Genomic DNA, 23895 nt, shown 5'->3' on the forward strand with positions numbered 1-23895 from the left:
GTGGTCATACTCAAATTATTCACATTTTTTTTTTTGGAAATAATTTTCAAGATTTTTTTTGGGTACCCAATATAAACAATTTAGATTATATCAACTACCTATTCTAATCTATAAAGTCAACATAAATTTTGTCATGCTTCTTTATTTTCCAATGATACCCATAAAAAGGTTAGAAATTCAACCCATCTTTATTATTCATCAAATCGTCTAAACTTTTACATGTGAAATTACAAGCACATCGCTCGCTACTATATATAAAAATCAAGTGGCTCTATTTTTAATAGTGTAACAAGGTAACATTGTATCCAATAATTGCATCCATTTGGTTCATCGAATATGTCTTGGCTAAGCAGTATCTGTGAGCTAGCCTGAACATCCCCGTGCCTCCGATGACTGGCATTTCCCTAACCTCATTTGCAATTGGATTCCGACCAATGACACTGAATGAGCTTCCATTGTAGGGACCGGTAATGAAGTTGTACGTAAGCGTCATCAGAAGGCTAAGCTCATCGTGCTAAGATGACATACCATAAATCCCTTGAGCGCGGCTCATCACGTTTGAGTTCAAAGCATGAGTGACAGTGAGCAAGTCCATCATGTAGATGGATCCAAACATGGCTGCAATAGGGTTTGAGCCAGTAAAGTTGGACCGGCCGACTACCCTAACTGCAGAAGGGTTCGGACCACCCACCGTGTCATGCATGTAGAACTCGACATGGGTTTGCTTGAGCTTCTTGGCCTCTGTGGCTTGAGAGACCACAAGGATTGCAATGGCAAAGAAGATCAAATGTTTCATTGCCAAAGCTATGTCAAGAATTCAATTGAATTGCTTATGTTTTTTGAGTCATATATATTGAAAACAGATGCATATAAGTAGTGAGCTGTTTTTCGACCAGGTAATGTTTGTTTTTTCAAAGCAGTTGAAAGATTGACCCCCCTCCATGTACGGATGTTATATGTTTCCAGACTGTTAAGGACAAAAATCTCCACGTGGCAAGTCCCCATTTGTTGTGGTCCACAACAGGTGGGATTAGAAGGAAACTTCGAGGTTTTTCTAATGGAAGCTTCTTCTTCTCCCTCATATTATTCAAATTTTCTGAATGGTTTAAAAAAGACAGAAGATCAAAACAGTGAGTCAAAAGAAAACACCTAAATAAATTTGAAACTCGTAAAAAATCAAAAAGTCATCTTAAATATATTAATTTTTTTATATTATATTTTAACTAAAAAGTCAAAAAGTTACTAAAAAAATATGTTTCTAAACGAGGCCTCTAAAATATGAGTTTCACATGTGAATTCTATTTGGACAGGTGTCCCACTTTTATCTTACGTATGTGTTCTAGTATGGGAAAATCTTCTATATTCACAACTGCTTGAGAGAAAGATCTTCCTATTTGCTTTAGCCTTACTAAGAAAGGTCCGTATAATTATGTACAAAGTTTATTATATATGTACAAAGTTTATTATATATATGGTTTACACACCAGAGTTGGTGTGTGTAATTCGCCATTTTTATTTTTAGATATTTGGAAGTTGGAAATGTGGTTGGCAAATTATTATCAAACTTGTAATGCTCAATATACTTTTTTCAAACCTCAAGAAATAGTAGTGTAATTTATTGAAATAAAAAATAATATAAGAAAAATGTTAATGACCACCCTGTAAAAATTATATAAGAATATATAAATAGTTCATAGAAATATTTAAAAACATGTTAAAAATGCAATAAAATTGTATATATTTTAGCATTTCCTCCACCGTGTGATATTCTTAGCACAACCCTATATTAAAAAAAATAAAAATAAGTAAGATAAATTACCCTAACTTCCCTCATGATTTTGAAAAAAAAAAGACAACAAATTCTACAAATTTAGCTTAATTACATTGTACTCCCTTGAGATTTAAATTGACATATCACTTTGTTTCCTTACCATCAACTATCAGTTAATCATGTGAATGAAAATAATATTGTCCTATTTATACTGAAATATATATATATTATTTTAATTATCTTCCATGTGTCCACACACCACATGCATTAATCTAGTTTGCTTTACCTTTACTAAAAAGGAAATCCACATAATTATGCCAAACTTATTATGAGGCTTGTAATTTTTCCAAATCTCAAGTGTAATTTACCCTAAAAAATCAATGTTATAAAAGCTAATAAATTTCATGAACTTTTGTTATTAAATAAATCTCATTTTGCCAAACAGCAATCATCTTTCTCAATCAGTTGGGTATTAGTTCACCTACTCAAATCTCAAAAATGTGATAAAATACATCAGCAAACTACATGCGGAACTTTCATATGTGAAGAAGAAAATATGTCAAAAATGTGCAGCCACCGACTTTTTTATAGGATTAGACAATTGCTATTTACAATTTTAGAATGGAAAATGATCATAAATTCAAAGAATAGTAGTTTTAAGAACAGGGATTGGCAATAATAGAAAACTATGATAACAAATAAAAATAAATCAATTAATCTATCATCACCTGGAAAATTCAGCAGAAGTCGCTCAGTTAGCAAATTTTAATGTCCTGCTCCGCTAAAAAGCCTGTAATGGCATTTCTTTGCCAACTTTTGAAACTCCTGCATCCATCAGTAAATAATCGACGACCTTAGATAGATTACTGGTAAAACAAATGAACAAAGTCCCTGCCAATTATGCACATAAAGGCCATGTTTGTTTGGGCGGACTGGATTAGCATTTCCATGACTAATAATCATGAGATTACGAATTCGTTGGATTATGTATCCTATCTTAACTAAAAGTCAAGTTTAAAATAATTAGTCCGTACTTCAATTGTTTAACCAAACATCGGATTAATAATTTTATTGGACTATTAGTCCAATCCCAAACTCATGTCCACCCAAACAAATATGATCAAAAAGTAAAAAATAAAAATCATTCCACCATGCAAGATTATAGACTAAATTACGGTAAAATACTAGGCTGTGGAAAAATCCCACATGGAACTCTTAGCTCAATAAAGTATGAACAGGCACGTATTCTTCGCATTAAACATTAGACAAATCTGTGTAAACAAGTCAATTTGATATTTTAATTACTTTGTATAACTTCAAGTGGTCGGTGGGGGTAAGACTTTAATTTCCAACTTTAATCACTCCCCTAAGCCAAAGTCAAGTACAATGTTGAAAATTCAATTTCTTGATCATTCAAGGCTCAAGTATGACTTGTACAACTAATTTTTCAATTCTAAAAGGTTTAAAAATAAATTTCTTGACCATTTAAATATGAACTGTACAAATAAGTTTTCAATTTAAAAGATGTTTAAAAATTACTTATACAACCAATTTTTCAATTTAAAAGAAGTGTACTCAATTTTCAAGTTTGTACTAGATCGTACAAGTGTACTTTCCTTGTAAAGGTTTATTTGGTGAAATATCCTTCACAAATTGTAAATATTTAATTTCACAGATGAATCACATTTATCTCAATATCATAAAAAGGCATATAATAAATTGAAGTGCAAAGTATAAAAAAGATGAACATCAAGATTTTTATAGTGGTTTGGTGACTTGCCTATATCAACTCCTGACATCTACCGGCATTAATCCACTTTAATCAAATGGATTTTCACTAGGGTAACCCAAAACTTTTACAATCACTCCTTCAAGGATTTTAACTAGGTACCTCTTCCACAATCTTATTGTAGAAATTTAATGTATAAAGAGAAATAAAGAATTGTATTATTGATTCATGTATTGATGTATATTACAATGATTCATGATTCCTATATATAGAAGAGGGTGAGTGTGTAGTAGGTAAGGAGTAGGTGAAGTGGAGGTGGTAGTGGTGTAGTGGGTTAGGTTTAGTGGAGTAGGTTTAAGTGGGTGAAGTAGGTGGAGAGTAGGTGGATTTTAACAGCCCCCCGCAAACTCAAGGGGGATAGGAACTAACCAACTTGAGTTTGGAGAGAGTAACAAAACAAGAAAATACATAAAAATAAAAGAGGATAAGAGACACTGTATGGTCGTGTCAGACCATTGGTGAAGACACTGGATGGTGGTGTCATAACGTTGTAGAGGACACTGTATGGGGGTGTCATAACCATGTAGAGGACACTGTATGGTGGTGTCATAACAGTGTAGAGGACACTGGATGGCGGTGTCAGACCGATGTAGAAGACAGTTTATGGGGTCATGTCGGACCGTTGTAGCAGACAATGTTGTGACAGTTGTTGTGACAGTTTACAGAGTCTTGCTGGACCCTTGTAGAAACTAACCGGAATCAATGTCGGGACAGTTTACAGAGTCCTGTCGGACCCTTGTAGAAACTAACCGGAATCAATGTCGGGACAGTTTACAGAGTCTTGTCGGACCCATAAAGGAGCTAACCGGAATCAATGTCGGGACAGTTTACAGAGTCTTGTTGGACCCATGAAGGAGCTAACCGGAATCAATGTCGGGACAGTTTACAGAGTCTTGTCGGACCCTTAAAAAGTCGCACCCTCAAAAGGTGTGCCCAATCTTTCAAAAGGTGTGCCATCAAAAGGCGTGCCCAATCCATAAAAAGACGTGCCATCAAAAGTTGAGCCCTCAAAAGGCGCGCCCACTTCATCAAAAGTCGTGCCCGACAGAAAGCGTCGAGCCATCAAAAGGGGCGCCTGACACGCGGCGATGCACGTGATTGACAGAGCGCGTGTCGGCCTCGTCGTCTCTGTCTTTATAAACCAAAGCGAAGTCTGAGGCTTGGAAGCATAACAAACCAGTTGAAACCTCTTCGTTCTCTGTAACATTCTGTAACCAACCCTTCTTTGAAACACTCAGCAACCCAAAAAACATGGCCTCTTCTTCCCGTTCAGCTACCCAGAATATGGCCTCTTCATCCCGTGGTCTACTCACTCTCTTTCCCGACCTCAATGAGTCAACAAGAGAGAGAACTGGTGCGGTGGCCAGTGAACCTCAACCAAACACCTCTGTGTTTGCTCCGTTGAACTTTCCGATGCAGTCGGTGGAGAAAAAAATGGCGGTGCAAACTGATATTGAGGCCAATCAGTATACTCTGAAGTCATGTGTGGAAACCATGACTGCGGTTACAAACTTGTCGCACCGGCTGCAGAGCAGGACAAATGAGGTGCAACAGTTAAACTCCCAGCTGGCTCTGCTCCAACGCATGTATAAGGATGCGCGAGCAGAGATAAGTGTGCTAAAGGCAGAAAACAAGGAGCTGAAGCGGAAGGCCACCGTTATGTTCCGATTTGGAGGGCCGCCATATGCTGTAGTGGATGAGCAGGGAGGAGGCAACTTGCTTGGTGGTCTAGGAAGCATGGAGGCTGGGCAGTCACGGGACAATCAAGAGAAAAGCAAGAAGAAGAGACCCGCAGTAGAGTAGAGAAGAAAAATCCCACTGGGGGTGTGGGTGTTTTGTTTTTTGTTGGTTTGTTTGTTTTTTTTTTTTTTTTTTTTTTTGGATGTAAAATGGTGATCGGGGTGAGTCCCGATATGAATAAAGCAAGTGTGTTTGGCAAACTCGAATGGTAGGTGTGGTAATGCAGAAAAATTAACTGGAATGAAAATTTTTTTTTTTTTTTTGATATTGGTATCATGGAGTGGGCGGTGGTACAAAAATATTGTGTAGAAAAAGAGGGAGATGGTGGAAAATTATTGTTTAGACAGAGAGAAGGCATGTGAGGTGTAAAGTGGAGGACAAAATAAAAGAAAAAAAGGTGAGAAATGTGATGATTTCTGTCCCTTCGCACAAAAACAGTACCACTAAAAGATGTTGTGGCTGCAAAGCCTGAAAAACTCAATGCATCAGTGGTTGATGGCGGAGACAATTGGAGTGTGGGACAGAGACAGCTTCTGTGCTTGGGGAGAGTCATCTAGTTCAAAAAGATTAAATACTTGGTTAAATGTATTCCTACTGGGCAAATAGCTCAACCTTATATTATTTTTTCAGGAATTGATGAAGTACTACCCCCTTCATGGATGGGGTCCAGCTGTAGCTCTTTTTGGGAAGAAGTTGGCTCAAGCGTGTTTTGATCTTTTGAATTGGAATTTTTGTAACAAGATTATCAAGGCGTTTTGTTGTTACTGTATGCCCTAGAGGCTTATATTTTGAAAATCCATCTAGTTCATTGAACTGAAATATGAGTACTGAATCTTGTGAGATTGTACATGATAAATTGTAATCCTTTAACTTTTAGTTCAATGAAAAAGATGACTATTGAGTATGCTTTTGTGCTGCTTTAGTCTATCTTCTTATGAGAAATTCCAGGGCGTTACAGATAATTCTTCTCATGGTTCTTTAATTTCCTTGATCCATATGCCACCACCTTGCCATTTTACATCAATATGCACCCCAGACCTTCTCTGGAAGCATCACAATACACATTGTACCCAACGTCACATTCTGGTACTATGAGGATGGGGGCACTCGTCAATCTTTTCTTGAGTTCTTGGAATGAATTTTCACAAGACTCGTTCCATTCAAACTTAACTCCTTTTTAAGTCAAATGTGACGTTGGTTTGGCCAATTTTGAGAAGTCTTGAATGAATCTTCAATAGTAACCGGCCAATCCTAAGAAACTACCAATCTCAAATGTGTTCATAGGTTACTTCCATTCTATCACTATTTCTCCTTTAGTTGGGTTCATTGATATTCACTTTTCAAACACCACATGATCCACAAATTTTACTTCCTCCATCCAGAACTCACATTTACTAGCCTTAGAATACAATTGGTCCTCTCTCAAGGTTTGAAGTACTATTCTCAAGTGTTGTTCATGGTCTCCTTCAAACTTGGAATACACCAAAATTACCACAAATTGATCCAAGTAAGGTGTGAATATTTTGTTCATTAAGCTCATGAACACGCCTGGTGCATTGGTTAGGTCGAATGGCATCACTACGAACTTATAGTGGCCGTAACGGGTTTACAATGTAGTCTTAAGAATATCTTCTTCCCAAATATGCAACTGGTGATACCTAGACATGAGGTCTATCTTTGAGAAATACTTTGCCCCTCTAAGCTGATCGAAAAGGTCATCAATCCTAGGTAATGGATACCGATTCTTAATGGTGACGCTATTGAGTTGTTGCTAATCAATACACAACCTAAGTGTCCCATCTTTCTTCTTAGCAAATAAGGCTGGTGCTTCCCACGAGGACGTGATTGGCCTTATAAATTCCTTGTCTAATAATTATTGCAATTGTGTCTTTAGCTCTCTCAATTTAGCTGGTTCCATACGATGTGGTGCCATTGAGTTCGGTGATGTGCCAGGTTGTAGTTCAATGGTAAAGTCTACTTCTCGCTTTGGGGGTAGTCCTGGTAGGTCCTTTGGAAATACATTAGCATACTCACATACCACACGAGGTAGCCCTAGTTCTATACAATCTTTATCTTCTAGAACTAAGTTGGCTAGCCACCCAGCCAAGTGATCATGCCACTTTGACTTTCAAAGTCTCAGTGATAGAGAATCTTGTCTATTCCCTTTAAATTGGAATCGCGTTCTATCCTGAGTGTAAGCAGTCACCGTCTTTCGATAGCAATCAATGGTGGCTCTATGGGTTGATAACCAGTCCATTCTTAGGATAACGTCAAAGTCTGACATTTCCATGACTCGTAGGTCATAAGTTAAACGCAAACTGGAGACTCCTAGTTCACATGATTTGCATACGAGATCTACTTGAGTTTGACCTCCTAGCAGTGAAGCTACACTCATAGGTGTTCCTAAACATTAAGGCTCTAATCCCAAAGTTGTAACACATGAAGCAGATATGAAAGAGTGTGATGCTCCAGAATCAAACAAGACTTGTACACATGAGTTCATAAGGATAAGTATACCTTGAATCACTGAAGGATTTCCAGTGTCTATTTTGGTTTACATCGTGGCTTAGAGACTTCTAAGCTGTAGGACTTACACATAGGATCTACTTGGACTAAACTACCTAAATGTGGTTCTACACTCATGACCATTTCTAATTGACCTGACTCTAATCCCAAGATTCACACAATTGTAGTAGAGAATAAAGAGTATGACGTGGCTACGACAATAGTATAATTAACACAAGAATTCAAATGGAATTTGAATAGACGGTACATTCAGATGACATGATGGTTTTAGACTTTTAATAGGTTTAAGATTATAGAGCTGGTGACTAAACTAGATATTTGAATTGAAATTGAAATTGCATTTGGCTATATACATTTCAAACCAAAAACCTAAGATTCTTTACCCTGTAAAGATTAAAAAAGTGCAACTGGTTTTCAAGAAAACAAAATACAATACAATAGTCAAGGATCACAAATTGCCAATTGCTCATCCTAAGGCAATACTTTGTCGAATTGGAAAGGTTCAATCGAGAAAGAGAAGTGATAATTTTACATCCGACAAATTTGGCCTCAAGTTAGAGGTACAATTAGGATCAAACAAGGATAGTTACTATGATTAGCATAAAGCTTGCATAAATCGTGAGTCGTATAACTCTATTCCTTCTAACATATGACACTAGCCCTCAATTGAGGTTAAACCCCTTTCCCACCGTCCTTAGGTATTCTAACCTAGAGCTCTGATACCAAGTTGTGACGCCTCAAATTTTGAGGACATCATAATAAGGTTTAAAACTTAAAATCAATTTTCTTAATTAAGAACTTCTAATCATTGTTACTACCAAGTTTTCCATCAGTCATCAATTAAGAAAACAGAAATTAAAAGTTCTTAAATTACAACTCCAATCAAACTTAAAACTTAGTCTTAGTACATTTATGAAAGAAAAACACAAATATAAAAAGGAAACTAGAGAAAAACTAGAAAACTCAGAAAAATGGTACATGGGACATGGGCACACTTCAAGCTAACCAAGGCTGAATGTTGCCTTCCAAGACCTCGGTATTTCCTTCAGTTTTTTTGGTACCTGGCATAAAACGCCAGGGCAATGGGAATGCCAATGAGCGATGAGCTTAATAAGATACTACAACCCGAAATATCCATCCCGATGATAGTACTCACAATTCATGAATACTGTGTAGTAACAAGCAACGTTTAATATGCATAACAAGAATGCTTTTAGTTGATATAATAACAATAGACAATAAGAACAATGGCAAGCGGAAACAGTATTTCATCATAAAGAAGATGCCAACTTTTTTTTAAAATTCACATAGATTTAGTTTATCAGGTAAGTCTAATAACTCACCGCGAAGCACTATTTCCACTCAACTACTAAGCAATGGCCACAGACAATTCTGACTCCTCTTTGGTCATGTTACTTGCTGTAACTACCAATGATGCCCACGTACCAAGGTTACGTACTCGAGTCGTGACATCATGGTCTGCCCTAGTTTTATTAGTTTGGTGTTATAAGGCCTGGGGAATGCCCTTTGTATATATCTATATGTTGTCATTTTATTTTATGACTTATTCAACAAAAAAAAGAAAAAAGTTACTAATATTGCTTCTATGATTTTGCTTTAATTAATTACTAACCAGTCAATGTTATGTCTTTAAAATAGTGCCTAGTAGACACCCTCATGGCTTGACACATCGGTTGAAGGTTCAAGCAATTGTTGAGAGAGATGGAAAGCTCAAAGTTCCCATACCATAGGAGTATCGTGCACTAGTGGGGAATCATGCCTCTCAAGGCTTTTGTTGGGTACAAATTCATAAACAACAAAGCAATCTGGACCTTCAATGGTATAACCCAAAAGTCTTACAAGGTTCTTGTGTTGAATTCCATTGATCAAATTTACCCCATTGAAGAATGTTGCGATCAGATCAAGGTGAAGAGTATACATTAGATACTTTCGAGAATTATTGCAAAGAGCATGAAATCAAGTATCAAACAACACCATCCTATACGCCGCAGCTGAATGGTGTTGCTGAAAGGAAGAATTGCACAATCTTAGATATGACAAGGAGCACGTTGAAAGGAAAAAGATTGCCTAAGCAATTTTGGACTGAAGCTGTATCATGTGCTATGTATCTACTAAATAGATGCCCAACTAGGAGCCTTTACTCTATGACTCTAGAAGAGGCTTGGAGTTCACATAAGCCAAGTGTCAACCATCTCAGAATATTTGGGTGTATACACCAAGATTCCAGAAGCAAGAAGAACTAAGCTCGATGATAAGGGAGAAAAATGTATCCTTGTCGGATATGGAGACAGAATAATGGGATACAAGTTGTATAATCCCATTACCAAAAAGGTGATCATAAGTAAATATGTGATATTTGAAGAAGAAGAAGCTTGGAACTGGAATCAAGATGAAGTTGTTAAAGATGCAGAACTCACTCTTGAAGATGAAACATCAAAAACTCTGGTTGAAATTAGAGGAAAAGTCCCAGATGAGCCATAAACTTCTACATGTGGAACCTCCATATCACATATAAGAGGTACTCCATCATCACCATCTCATAGAATTGGCACACCATCATCATCATTATCATCATCATCATCATCATCATCATTAGATGATAGTTTTTTCAGAAGACATAGAGGAATAAAGAGCTTAAGAGACATATATGAACCCACAAAAGCCATAGAAGAAAAAGATTTGAATTTGTTTTGCCTACTTGCAGATAGTGATCCACTTGTTTTCTCAAAAGCCATCCAAGAAGATAAATGGAAGAAAGCAATGGATGAAGAAATTCATGCCATTGAGAAAAATGACATATGGAAGCTCACCAGTCTACCGGAGGGGCACAAACCCATTAGAGTGAAATGGGTATACAAGACAAAGAAAAATACACAAGATGAAGTGCAACGCTACAAGGCAAGATTAGTGGCAAAAGGCTACAAACAGAGAACTAGAATTGATTATGGAGAGGTGTTTGCTCCAGTTGCCCGGTTGGAGACTACCAGACTAATGATTTCTTTGGCTGCCCAGCACAAGTGGCAGATCTATCAACTTGATATGAAATCTGCATTTCTTATTGGTTTTCTTGAAGAAGAAATCTATATTAAACAACCTTCGGGGTATGTTCAGAATGGGCATGAAGACGAAGTGTACAAATTGAAGAAAGCACTTTATAGATTAAAGCAAGCTCCGCGTGCATGGAATACTAGAATTCATCAGTATTTTCATGACAATGGTTTTGAAAAATGCCCATATGAGCACGCACTATATTTGAAGAAGGAAGCTGTGGAAGCATGTTGCTTGCTTCTCTTTATGTTGATGATCTAATTTTCACCGGCAACAATCCAGCCATGTTCAAGGAATATAAAAGAAGCATGGTCTAAGAATTTGAGATGACAGATATTGGATTGATGCCTCATTTTCTCGGCATTGAAGTGGCACAAAGAAAAGATGGAATTTTTATTTCCCAAAATGGCAATGCCAAGGAAATTCTCAAGAGATATGGAATGGAGAATTGCAATCCAGTGAACACTCTGTAGACAGTGGAGTGGAGCTCAAAAAAGGTACAAAGGTGGGTGATGTGGATCGAACTTATTTCAAGAGCTTAGTTGGAAGTCTTCGTTATCTTACTTGCACCAGGCCAGACATACTCTATGGAGTAGGATTGATTAGCAAATATATGGAAACACCGGATCAGTCATACCTTTATGTAGCAAAGAGGATTCTTCGCTACATCAAAGGTACAATCGATGATGGTTTATTCTATAAACTGACTGATAATTTTAGTCTTGTTGGCTATTTAGATAGTGACTGGGGACGTGACTTAGATGAACGAAAGAGTACTACTAGGTTTGCTTCTTTATAGGAAATACAGTGTTCACTTGGTCATCCAAAAAGCAAGCTATTGTGACACTGTCAAGTTGCGAAGCTGAGTATGTTGCAGATAACTCAACTGTGTGCCATGCAAATTGGTTAAGAAATGTGTTGAAGCATTTAGGATTTTCACAAGAAAATCCTACTGAGATCTACGTTGATAATCGTTCAACAATTGCATTAGCAAAGAACCTAGTTTATCATGAAAGAAGTAAGCATATTGACACCCGCTATCATTTTATCTAAGAGCATGTGAAAAATAAAGAGGTGGAATTATTTCCTTGCAGATATTTTCAAGAAGCCATTGAAAAAGGATCTGTTCAACAGAATGAAGATGATGCTCGGGATGAAGCAACATGGAGAATCAAGATTAAGGGGGGATGTTGTGAAGTAATCTTGCTTTACTGCGAACCTATAATGAAAATCTTTCTTTTCCACCGGCCTAGCTAAGAGTAGAAACATGGAGGCTGAAATCAAGATTTTCAACAATGGTTGGCTGCAACTGTTTGAAATTTATAGCCTCAGTTGCATTTGCATTTAATGTTTTTACATTGTCTAATTCATCTATAAATAGCCTATCTATCGTAGAGATCAGGGTGTGGAAGAAAGAAAAAAAAAAAGAAGAGAAGATTGTAGTTCATGCTCTGTTTGTTTCTCAAAATTATTTGAGTGAATTTAAATTGAGTTTAGTTCAATGTCAATCCTCTCATTGTGAATCACCATAAGTGGTTTGCACCCACTCCCACCAACAATATTAATGTTTAAAACTTTATTGCAAACAAAAATTCAAATTTGTTCATATTTCATAATAATAATAATAATTATTATTATTCAAAAACAATCGAAAATCTATGTACCTGAAAAATATCTCAAAAATTACCTCAAAATTGAAGTATATGCCATAGATTCAAATTTTGTCTTGGTCATACTCAAATTATTCACATATTTTATTTTTGAGATAATTTTTAAGATTTTTTCTAGGTACCCAATATAAACTATTTAGAATATATCAACTACCTATTCTAATCTATAAACATGTTTTTTAGGATAAAATGGCATTTACAAACCAACATAGAACATTTTAATGTTTATGAACAAAATGGAAATCTTATGTATATTTCTATAGTAACATCAACTACTTAGGCATGTTGAGTGCATGTCTTATTAGATATGTCGAATACATATCCATACCACCCTTACTCAAATGTCGAGTATTTGACACATATACTTTACAAGTATAGAAGAGTCCACAAAATATGGGAAGGAGTAAAGGAGCCTAGTCAGGTTAATGACAAGTTTTTGGGTGTCTTGTATGGTTGGGTTTCAAGGAGAGTTTAAACCCGTCTCTTAAGGATAGGGATGTCAATGGATAACTTACCCTGTGGGTATCCATGGAGACCCAACTCGAATACATGAATCTTTCCTTTTTTTTCCTTATCCATTGGGTAGGGCAAGTGATATTCTTTAAATATCCACCGGGGATGGGTTGGGGATGGGTACCCACTAATTTCCCCATATGTTCTTTTTTTTTTTTGTTTTTTTGTTTTTTTAAGATTCACAACCAAAACTAAATATACATTCAATCTTTTTTCTTTTATTTATTTATTTATTTTTTTAAGTTCACAACCAACTTCTTCTTCTTCTTCATTTTTTTTTTAAGATCCACAACCAAAGCTAAATATACCTCCAATCTTTTTTTTTATTATTTTTAAGGTTCACAACCATTTTTTTTTAAAAAAATTTTAGATTCACAACCAAAGCTAAATATACATTCAATCTTTTTTCTTTTGTTTTTTTTATTATTTTTTTATTTTTTAAGGTTCACAGCCATTTTTTTTTTAAGATTCACAACCAAAGCTAAATATACATTCAATCTTATTTTATTTTATTTGGCTCAACAATAAAATCAAATACACTTTAATTAACATTGTCACATTATTCTTGTCAAATTTTATGCATATCTAGAATTTTTTAAATTTATTTAAAAAAATTAAGGACACTGTCTAGTGCAGGTTTCGGTTTGCTTTTCTATGTTATTTTATTTTGTTATGTATTGTAATTTTCAGAATGGTTTGCTTGTTCTGAAATTTCAATTAACGAGCATGAATCTATTTGTTTTATGTTTTCACACAATTTATACAACATATATATATATATATATATATATATATATATATATATATATATATGAATGTATTTGAAAATAAGGAAATTGTAGAGAATCGAAACAAACATGAGTCGTGATTTGTTAGAAAGGATGTGTACAAAGATTTATTTACTGGAAAAACAAAAAGGGGATACAAAGTCTTACTAAATAATTTTTTTTTAAAATAAAAGAATTTTTCTTAGTTATGAACAGATTTAACTGAAATCAACTTGTTTCCCAATGTTATGCTTCATTTATTTAGATAGAAAATATTTTTTAATGAAAAATATTTTTTATAAAAAAATTAAAAATATATATTTTTATATTTGGTGGTGGTGGTGATGAAACGAATGTGAAAGTAGAAATTGTGACATAATGGTGGGGTGATGGCGGCAGTGATGATGGTAGTGGCTATGGTGATAGTAGTGTGATAGTGAAGGTGGGAATAGTGGTGATGGTGTTCTAAAATTAGTAAAAATTTAATTGAAAAAACATTTTTTGTTTTTTAAAAGTAACAAACAACAAAATTCATGGGGGACTAAACGAAGAAGATGGAGGATGGATTGGGTGTGGTAAGACATAGATATCTTAAAATGAGTGGTTCAGATTTGTTAAAAGGTATAATTAGATTTTGGATAAATTAAAATGAATGGTTCAAATTTGCTAAGAGAAAGATGGTTTAATGTCTAAAATGTCCGTGGCTAAAAGATCAACAAACAATTCCTTGTCTATGCCCTGATGTAATTTAATATGGGTCTTATAACACTTTCTTCAAATAGATTCTTTCACATTTTATTTCTTCAAACATGTTCTTATAACATTGTAAACAGGTTCTTATAACATGCAGGGAAGAGAGTGAGAGAGTGAGAGAGAGAGAGATGGTTGTAATTTTTTTTTTTAATCTTCCATGTTCTTCCACATTTTTTTTAATTACTAAAACTTATTTGATTGTCTCAAAATTATATATTTGATTATTATAAAACAAACTTTTTAATTAATTAATTAATGTGTATTTGATTTTGTTGTTGAACCAAATAAAATAAAATAAGATTGAATGTATATTTAGTTTTTGTTGTGAACCTTAAAAACAAATAAAAAAATAAGTTGTTAACATTAAATATATTAAAAAAGAAAGAAAAAAGATTGAAGGTATATTTAGCTTTTGTTGTGAACCTTAAAAAAAAAAAAAAAAAAAAAAGTTGTTAACATTAAATATATTAAAAAAAAAAGAAAAAAGATTGAAGATATATTTAGCTTTTGTTGTGAACCTTAAAAAAAAAGAAAAGTTGTTAACATTAAATATAAAAAATAAAAATGGAAATTAAAGTGGATTGGAGAAAATCTAAACCCATTAGGAAATGGGGAGGGTGATGCCCATGGGGAATGGGGAATGGAGAATGGGGAAAATTTATTATAGGGGAATGGGAATGGGGAATTTTTTGTGGCATTTTTTCTTTCTCACATTTCGAATAAATAGTTTTGTTGTATAAGGGAGGCACCTATTTGGGTGCCCTAATAAGGTTGTATTTATACAAAAAAAAAAAAAAAAAGAAAGAAAGAAAGTAATACCATTATTTTCATGATCCAATTCCCCGTAACATACTAGTTTTAATTTTTTTTTTTTGCTTGTTTTATGTTTATAAAAGCAAATTGTTTTGTTAGAAAGAGAGAGCAGAGAGAGAGAGAGGAGTTCATATCATAATTTCATGTTTATGTTTCTTTGTAGGTGGTAATTTAGTTTGAACCTTCTGTCTATTCCTAGTTTTTGTTCTCATGCAAGGTGATTTGAATTTCTGTTCATGGACCTTTAAGTGGGAGCTTATGTTAGATTCTTGTAAATTAATGTTTTAGCTAACTAACCGAAAGGAAGGAATGTAGCTCAATCTATTCCAACTAAAAAACGGAGGGACCATGCAGACAAGGATCAAGGGAAGAGTGCCAGTGATAACCAAGATGGACGCTCCTGACGGTTTCTCAATTTTCTCCTCCAGGACATTACCAACAGAAAAGGACTGAGAGGAGTTGATTGCATTAAAGGAACAAGTGGAAGATCTTCAAAGGAAATTATTAGAGAAAGAGGAACTCCTGAAATTAGCAGAGATTTCAAAGACCCAGATGACTTCCATGAATGCAAAATTTGAGGAGCTGAAACACCAGGCTGCAGATAAGGATTCATTAATCAAGTCTACTCAACTACAACTATCTGATGCAAAGGTATCTGTCTAATGCTTTTATGCTTCTGTTAAAATTCTTTGTGTTTTCAAATTTTGTGTAATCCATTTTAGAGCTCTTGCTTGGACATTTAGTATAATTTAATGTAATGGATTCTTGTTTTGATAGAATATTAGTGGAAGATATTACTATTTGACCTTATTGTTTTGATAGAATATTAGTTCAAACATTATCTAAATTCCAAATTTTGGTCTCAAAATCAGCGAATGACCCATTTTAATGGCAGGGTGACATTACCTAGCAATGGTTTGTGACTTCCAACATAAACTAAGATAGATACATATAGAAGGTGATATAATAATTTTCTTCAAATCAAAGGGTAAGTTTACCTGGCTGTATTTATGTCATCCATTACAAGATAACATAGGGAGCTTCAGTAGTTTGTTTTTAAGGCATGCTTTTTCAGTTATGTTTCTATTACTTATTTCTCTTTCTGTCTTTTTAGACGAGTTTGAAATTTTTGATGTGCAAAATAAACAAGTTAATTTTACAACTTAATGTGCTAAGATATTTTGTCTGATAAACTCAACTCAACAAGATCTTAAGATAGTCAGCTACAGGATCTTTTTCCAATTACTATTTGTAGTCAAACCCTCGATTTTAATATAGTCATTTTCTTTTTCCTTTTCTCCTCAAACCACAATTCTCTGAAGCCCACCTCCATTTCTTTTACCACCCTCCATGTTGATTAAATCACTCCTCTGTACAAGCGATTTAATTGGTCTATGATGCACATGATCATACCGTCTGAAAGACAAATGGTTTTCTCAATTTATGTCACTTCTATCTTATTTCTAATGAGTTCATTTCTTAATTTATCTTTTGTTGTAACACAGCTTATCCTTTTCAATATTATCATTTAATCTATACTCAATTTTTGAACATATTTTTCCTTAGTTGCCTAATATTTACTACCATACATTATAGCGGATCTTATAGCAGTCCTATAAAACTTTTTGCTTAACTTAATTGAAATCCTATGATTGCACAAGACTCTTGATGTATTCCTTAGTTTCTTCCATCCTGCCTAATTATGTACGACAAAAAAATGGTCTGCATTGAGACAAAGTGTGGTGTGCAAATAGAAGCTCCCTTGGCCCAATCTACCAATCATGGAGTATTGCCTTGAGAAGTACTCCCTTTTGTGGACAACCTAGTTATTGTCTGTTTCTTCACTTCAAATTAACCAGTTTTCACCACCAAAAAAAGAAAAAAAAAAAAAAAGGTTTTCATAATTTAAACTCTTTCCTGATATTGGATTACGCTTGCTTAGTATGTGAATCAGTAATTTGCACTGGAAGTCACACACACACACACACAAACAAACACGGGTTGGTGCACACCCCTTCTGTTGGAGAATTCTTGCATTGTTGTTACTACCTTCCTTTTTTCTGCAGATTAAGCTGGCTGACAAACAGACAGCACTTGAAAAATTACAATGGGAAGCAATGACTTCCAACAAAAAAGTGGAAAAGCTCCATGAAGACCTAGGTTCCATGCAAGGAGAGATTTCATCATTTTTGTCGTTGTTTGAAGGCTTGACAAAGAATCATCCCACCATGTCTGCTGAAGATTATGATGTCACACCTTATCATTTGAATCATCTTCCTCATATGGTAAGCTCGTTAAACCCCCCACCACCATCACTTCTTCTGTGTTTCTGTTTAATTACTATTATTTTCTGAATTTTTGGTTGCATTTGAAGCATTGAATTCATGCTTAATTGGTAATTCTTAGGGTTTGGCAATTGCTTTTTTGCACTTTTTTCGTTGGGTTCTCATTTTTTTTGGGTGAACTTTTTCATAAAATTTAAAAAAAAAAATTTACTTTTAGATTCTACTAGATTAGATGTACTTGAAAAGTAAAATAAAAAAAAAAAAAGGATTTTGAAACAAGTCTACTACGGACATAAAAAAAAAGTTTATAAGTCTACTGCCCTTGGCCTTTTTTTGGGGGGTGAATTAATTTAGATTTTTTCAAAAAAAAAAAACAAAAAATTGTTTCTTAGATTTTTTTAGACTTTGAAAATTAAAAAATTTTGACTCAAATTTATAAAAATTTCACAAAAGACAAAAACAGTTCCAAAAAAAAAAAATGTGATTTTTTTAGCAGTTGCCAAACAGAGAGAAGGCAGTTATGACTAATTTATATAGCTACCCATCAACTTACTATGTATTGCCATAAAACGAGGCCTTTGGGTTCATGGTTAACTTCAATCAAGTAAAAATATGCAGAATAAAATGTTAGTGGACTGATCAAAATCATCATAAGCAATTAGCCCGTAGTTTAGTTTATTTTATTTTCATTTTTTTGTAAGGTCTTAAAAGGAATTGATGTAGGTCAGCAATTCATTTATCTTCTATTTGTTTGTTGGGTTGCTATACAACATGTTCGTTGAAAAATCTGAGTTGGTTTGAACAGGACGATTGGGACGAGACAGAGATGCAGAAGATGGAGGAGGCTAGAGAAGCCTATGTTGCCATTGTTGCTGCCGCAAAAGAAAAGCAAGACAAAGATTCTATAGCCGCTGCTGCCACTGCAAGGTTACATCTTCAATAATTTGTTTTTGGAAAATCTGAGCAACCGAAGTCCCTAGTTGGGATTCCAGGCAACTACGCTAAGAATACATAAATTTTTCACATAACGGGACACAAATGTGAAACAAAGAGGTGAGACCTACCCTTTATATCACTTCTTTGTTCTGTTCTGTGAACTTTTTTTGTGCACTTAGATTTATCTCTTGATAAACATATGATTATTCACTCAAGATTGAACTCTCTTTGTTGTCCAATCTTTTATATTATGTGTTTTTCAAATATTTAATACAGAGCACATGTTTGTAGATGTTCTCATGTGTGGGGTTCATCATTTGTCAAATGAAACTGAGGGAGGTGGGTTGGGAAGTTATATTAGTAATGCATTTTGGTAAATGAGATATTTCTTGTTTTCATTGGAAAGCATGTTTATTTAGATATTATGAGCTTTTTACAGTCGAACTCTGTCTCTTCATGAAGTTAGTTTGTTCCTTTCTCTTCATAAGCACTACATGACACTAACAAGTTGACATTTAAAATTAAAAAATAAAAAATAAAAATGAAACAAATAGTGTACCTATGAACTTAATTCTCACGCTTTGGTTAAGTGTGTTTAGCAAACACATTTTTATAAAAAGATTATTGCTAATCACGTTGTTTACTTAGCATATAACACTGTTTGAACCATCTTTTCGGATTCTATTTTCGTTAGTCTTTAAATTCAAGTAAGAAAAAATGCCGTCAACATTGCTTTTCAAGGAAAACGAGATTGTTAATTATAAGTTGTCAAAATCTTGTTAAAAATTTTCACAATTGTCAGCAAAAAATTTGCTGTCAAATGGTCTAGTTTTTATTTTGCTTAAATAGTAAAAAAGTAACTAAAAAGTTATAGCCAAACAGAGTTTTGAGTTGAGCATGACTTGATCGTTTATGTTGATTCAAACAAAGCTTTCGATATGATGCTACATTATTCTATATAAATTTTTTATTAAATTTGTATTATACTACTAACATTTTTTTTTAGAACACATACTATTATCGTCAAAATCACAAAAATGCTAGCTGCACAGAATAAAAAAATTAAAAAATTGCATAGAAACTACATTGTGCATTGGATTTATTTTAAATAATAACCCTATAAAAAAGGAATCAATGATTCAAATTTTTTTACTCATGAACCTTACACTTTATCAATTTAATTTTTCCCACATAAATATATTTAGAATAAATTATGAATTAATAAAGATGTGTCATTGCATTTTTGTATTTGAAATATTACTCAGCACACGCATTGAATCTAAGCCCAAAAAATGAACTATTTGTATCCTTTTATGTGCCCCAATTCTGTGTATCTAGCATGTGACCATGATCGATGGAAACGACAAAGAAAAACAAGGGTGGTGACCATGATTAATAAAGATGTGTCATTGCATTTTTGTGGAGAAGACATCCTTCTCCATAAGTGTGACTTAGGTTCGAATTAGTGGTAGATCCCTTTCTATGGGTTGGATCAAATCAGGCCGGCAATCAATTATCCTGGGATCTAGACCCACAGATACAGAGATGATACCTCAGAGTATCTTTTTTTTTTCATTCAAAAAAAGAAAAGAAGAAAAGTAAAGAAAAACAATTGTACTACATACCACCCCCCAAAAAAAATAGAAAAACAAAATGAAAAAACAAAATTTTATTCAAAATTTAAATGCGGATAATTTATTCTACGTATGACTCACAACACCCTAACTCTAAATGCACATCATATACTTTATAATCATGATAAAATTTTGATTAAATTTTTATCTTAGCTAGAATTTTTTGAAGAAAAAAACCTCAGCGAGAGAGAGAGAGAGGGGGACAAAAAAAAGAAAGAAAGAAAAGCGAAGTTTCAAAAATGACAACAATGAAGACGAGTAGCCAGGGCCTTGTGGCGCTTCCTAAAGTGGAGTGAGTCTGGTTTTGGCATTCGGACAGGGCTTCCCATCCCTTCACTGCACAATCTGCATATTTAATTCAAATTTCCGTATTCACAACTATGATTACACAAACTAATAATAATCCCAAAAAAGTAAAAAATAAAAAATTAATAATAAAAAATGTATAGATTTAGAATGGTTGGTTGTAAGTTATAGTTGGGAACTTACATAGGGAAGGCAAACGAACTAGAGCTTCCATCAGATTGATCAGTGGAGGATTCACTTGATTGGGTGGTGGTGGTGGATAATACCATTTTACTTTCTTTAGTGATTTCTTCTTCTTCTTCTTCTTCTTCTTCAATGATATCATTCTTCTCATCCACTCTCCAAACACCCCTATGCAATGTGGTGTCCATTTCCAAGTTCATGTTCCATTTTCCCTTTCCCTACAACAATATAATTTTTACTTTTCTCTTCAACTTATTTTATTTATTTTGATGAGTAAGCATTTTATTTCCAAAATAGAAAAACATATGCAATGATAAAACTCAATACAAGTCATTCAGTAATTTCAGAATATCAACTATAATTTTTCTAATATTCCCAACCAATAAATATAGTGAAAAATTTTACATATTTGACAATTGCGACCCACGTTTGTTAGACAGTTGAGATGAGAGATATGATAACCCACTTAATGTTTTTTAACGTTTCTCATTTATCAGGAACACTTCATAAATAATGTCATATGGTATTCTAGGATGACTTAATAATTTTTTCATTGTAAAATCATTTGCTCAATTTGGTAAAATTTTCTCTACTTTTCTTGTGATGGGTCCCCGCAAACAATATGTTTATTTGGCATTGTGGGAAAAAATTAAGAAAATAATATATGTTTGCACCATTAATTAGAATAAGAATGTTAAATAATAATTTTTAAATACTGTAACATGTATATATATATATATATATATTGAGTTTAGCATATATGCCAAAGTGTGTAATGAGCTAGAAATCAGAATATATAACTATTAGTGTATTACTCTTATTTGAGTATAAGGCACAACATCAAGAGGCATTTTTTCACCTTTTTATTATAGGAGATAGAAGGTGACTCATTTGTAGGATAAATATATCTTTCATATTCTTCATTCAACATATGATCATGGCCATGGCTTCTTGTACTACTACTGCCACTGTTGTAAGCTTTCCCAACATACTACCACATCTAAGCTGTTTTCCAAAACAAAAAAATGAAAATATGTGCATATTTGTTCTATTTCAAAATCAAGTTTAGTTAAAAAGTAATAAAATTTTATACATCGATATAGCAAAAAATAAATAAAAATATAGATATGGTTAGGATGTCTACGAAAAAATATTTTTAGAATTTGTAATATTGCATAATGTATAACAATTAGAAAATCAAATGTAATATATGATTAATGCAAAACATAATTATGTTAAGTATCAATGATCATCAATCCTAACTGGTTAGTCATCATAGATAGTAAATGAAAAAAAAAAAAAAAAAAAAAACTGACAATAAGGGAGATCAATGAATCTCTAGGTAGTGTTTTATAATTACAAAAATACCTTATATTTTTAATATTTCTAAAATAAACACAATATAATTATTTCACTATCTTCATTTTTTTAAAATTATATTTATATCTCGACATAAAAATAAGAAAAAATAGCAAGTATTTAATTTGAGCCGATTAAATGCATAGAGTCTTATTCTTGAAACCTAAGTTATAATAGAACAACATTACTGCAGTGTCAAATCCCACCCTCAGTGTTTGAAACACAGAGAAGTGATTAAAAAAATGGATTTTCGCTAACCTTGTGATTGATAGGCCTTGTTGAGCTTCGGGTCATGCAATCAACATGATCGGACACTTCTGGCTTCCCGTCCTGCACCACATGAATCTCTCCATCCTCTTTGAAACAAAAGATAATGTAATCCTCATCTGCAAAGTGTGGCCAGCTCGACTCATCAATCTCCTTCTCTTCTAACTCGATATTGTTACTTTGTGTTGAACTTGGGACTGTTTCTTTATCTCCATCGCATTTGTTATTGCACGAAGCCATTTTGTTCGTCTCATGAAAGGTTTTTTTGTTGTCACCATTAGAGTTAAACACCATGGTTCCTCTGGGAACTTGAGCTGTTGAAATGCAAAATGTATCTGGTTCTTTATCTACGTCACACCATTTTAATTAACTCAAGTAGTGTAGAGAGATAAGATGGGAATCACTTTGAGAAAATCAAAAAATAATTAAAAACATTTTTTTAAAACTAAAATTACAGAGGAGTTGGGTTTTTGATCTTTTAAACAGGGTTCCATTTCAAGTGATAGAATTGACATCAATGAAAGATATTATTATAATTGGCTGTAGATTTTTAAATAGAAAAATGTTTGGTGGCCCGAATTTGTGTGACTCAAATGGCTCGAATGTGTCAAAACGACGTTGTTTTACACCTAAAACAACGTCGTTTTGGGTGTTTCGAACTATTCATGCCAAGAAAATTCGAGCCACCTATCATTGTTGTTTTAAATATATATATATATATATAAATTTAATTTTTTTTTATTATCACAACCATACTATTCCATTACAATTACCTAACCTAAAGAAACTTAAGCTGATGCAACCAAAAATATATTTAAAAAGAAACACACAAAAAGCTAACTTCAATAGAATTCTTTCATCAAATTTAAATTTGATGAATAAAGAGCTAAAAGTGAGCTCTAATGACATTAAACTTGTATTAAATCAAGGGAGAGACAAAACTTTTCCCTTCACTAAATTTCTAACAATCATATTTTTACTCAAATTTGATAAAATTTTAAAAACAATAAGGATTGGGGATGATTGTCTTTCAAAAAAAAAAAAAAAAGTTATAACATGTTTTTAGTATAAGTTCTGAATTTTTCCCCACACACAAAAAAAAAAAAAAAAAAAAAAGATTGATGAAAAAAAGAGTAAAGATTGGAATTTTAACCAAAATTTTCTTCAAAGTTAATAAAAACAAGAGAGAGAGAGATTATAAGTCTAGATGAAATTAGAACTTTGAAACTTTGTGTTGGGTTACCTAAAGGAAATCTGCATGAGAGGAAACATGTCGCCCAATCCCTTATCATCCATGGTGTGCACATTGTTTTAGAGAGAGAGAGAGAAAGAGAGATGAGAGAGAGGCACCTGAATGGCAAAAGAAGAGGTTGGAGTGATAGTGTAGAAGAAGGAATGACAAATTTGAATTTGAAAAAAACATTGCATTCATGGCGAGAGAAATTTATGGAGATAAACATGGCAACATATGTTTAAAACTTTATTGCAAACAAAAATTCAAATTTATTTATATT

General features: G+C 33.5%; 1 protein-coding gene and 2 pseudogenes across 2 annotated transcripts; 1 reads left to right on the forward strand and 2 right to left on the reverse strand.

Moving 5' to 3' along the window:
• Positions 1-173: 173 nt before the first annotated feature.
• LOC145813495 (dirigent protein 23 pseudogene) lies at positions 174-3298 on the reverse strand (annotated as a pseudogene). The gene is made up of 2 exons (XR_014356609.1): positions 2500-3298; positions 174-1096 (listed from the first exon to the last, which is right to left on the reverse strand). The product of XR_014356609.1 is annotated as a dirigent protein 23 pseudogene (transcript).
• A 7923-nt stretch (positions 3299-11221) lies between these two features.
• LOC114282802 (protein MICROTUBULE BINDING PROTEIN 2C-like) lies at positions 11222-18711 on the forward strand (annotated as a pseudogene).
• A 1470-nt stretch (positions 18712-20181) lies between these two features.
• On the reverse strand, positions 20182-23728 carry LOC114282800 (protein BREAKING OF ASYMMETRY IN THE STOMATAL LINEAGE-like). The gene is made up of 4 exons (XM_082907803.1): positions 23625-23728; positions 22373-22695; positions 20756-20973; positions 20182-20611 (listed from the first exon to the last, which is right to left on the reverse strand). Exons 1-4 carry the CDS (start codon positions 23686-23688, stop codon positions 20500-20502), a joined length of 717 nt encoding a protein of 238 aa, XP_082763929.1. The 5' UTR covers positions 23689-23728; the 3' UTR covers positions 20182-20499.
• Between the last annotated feature and the right edge of the window lie 167 nt (positions 23729-23895).

The sequence above is a fragment of the Camellia sinensis genome, chromosome 15, assembly GCF_055761805.1.
Source record: "Camellia sinensis isolate YWXY chromosome 15, ASM5576180v1, whole genome shotgun sequence".
NCBI classification, from domain to species: Eukaryota; Viridiplantae; Streptophyta; class Magnoliopsida; order Ericales; family Theaceae; genus Camellia; species Camellia sinensis.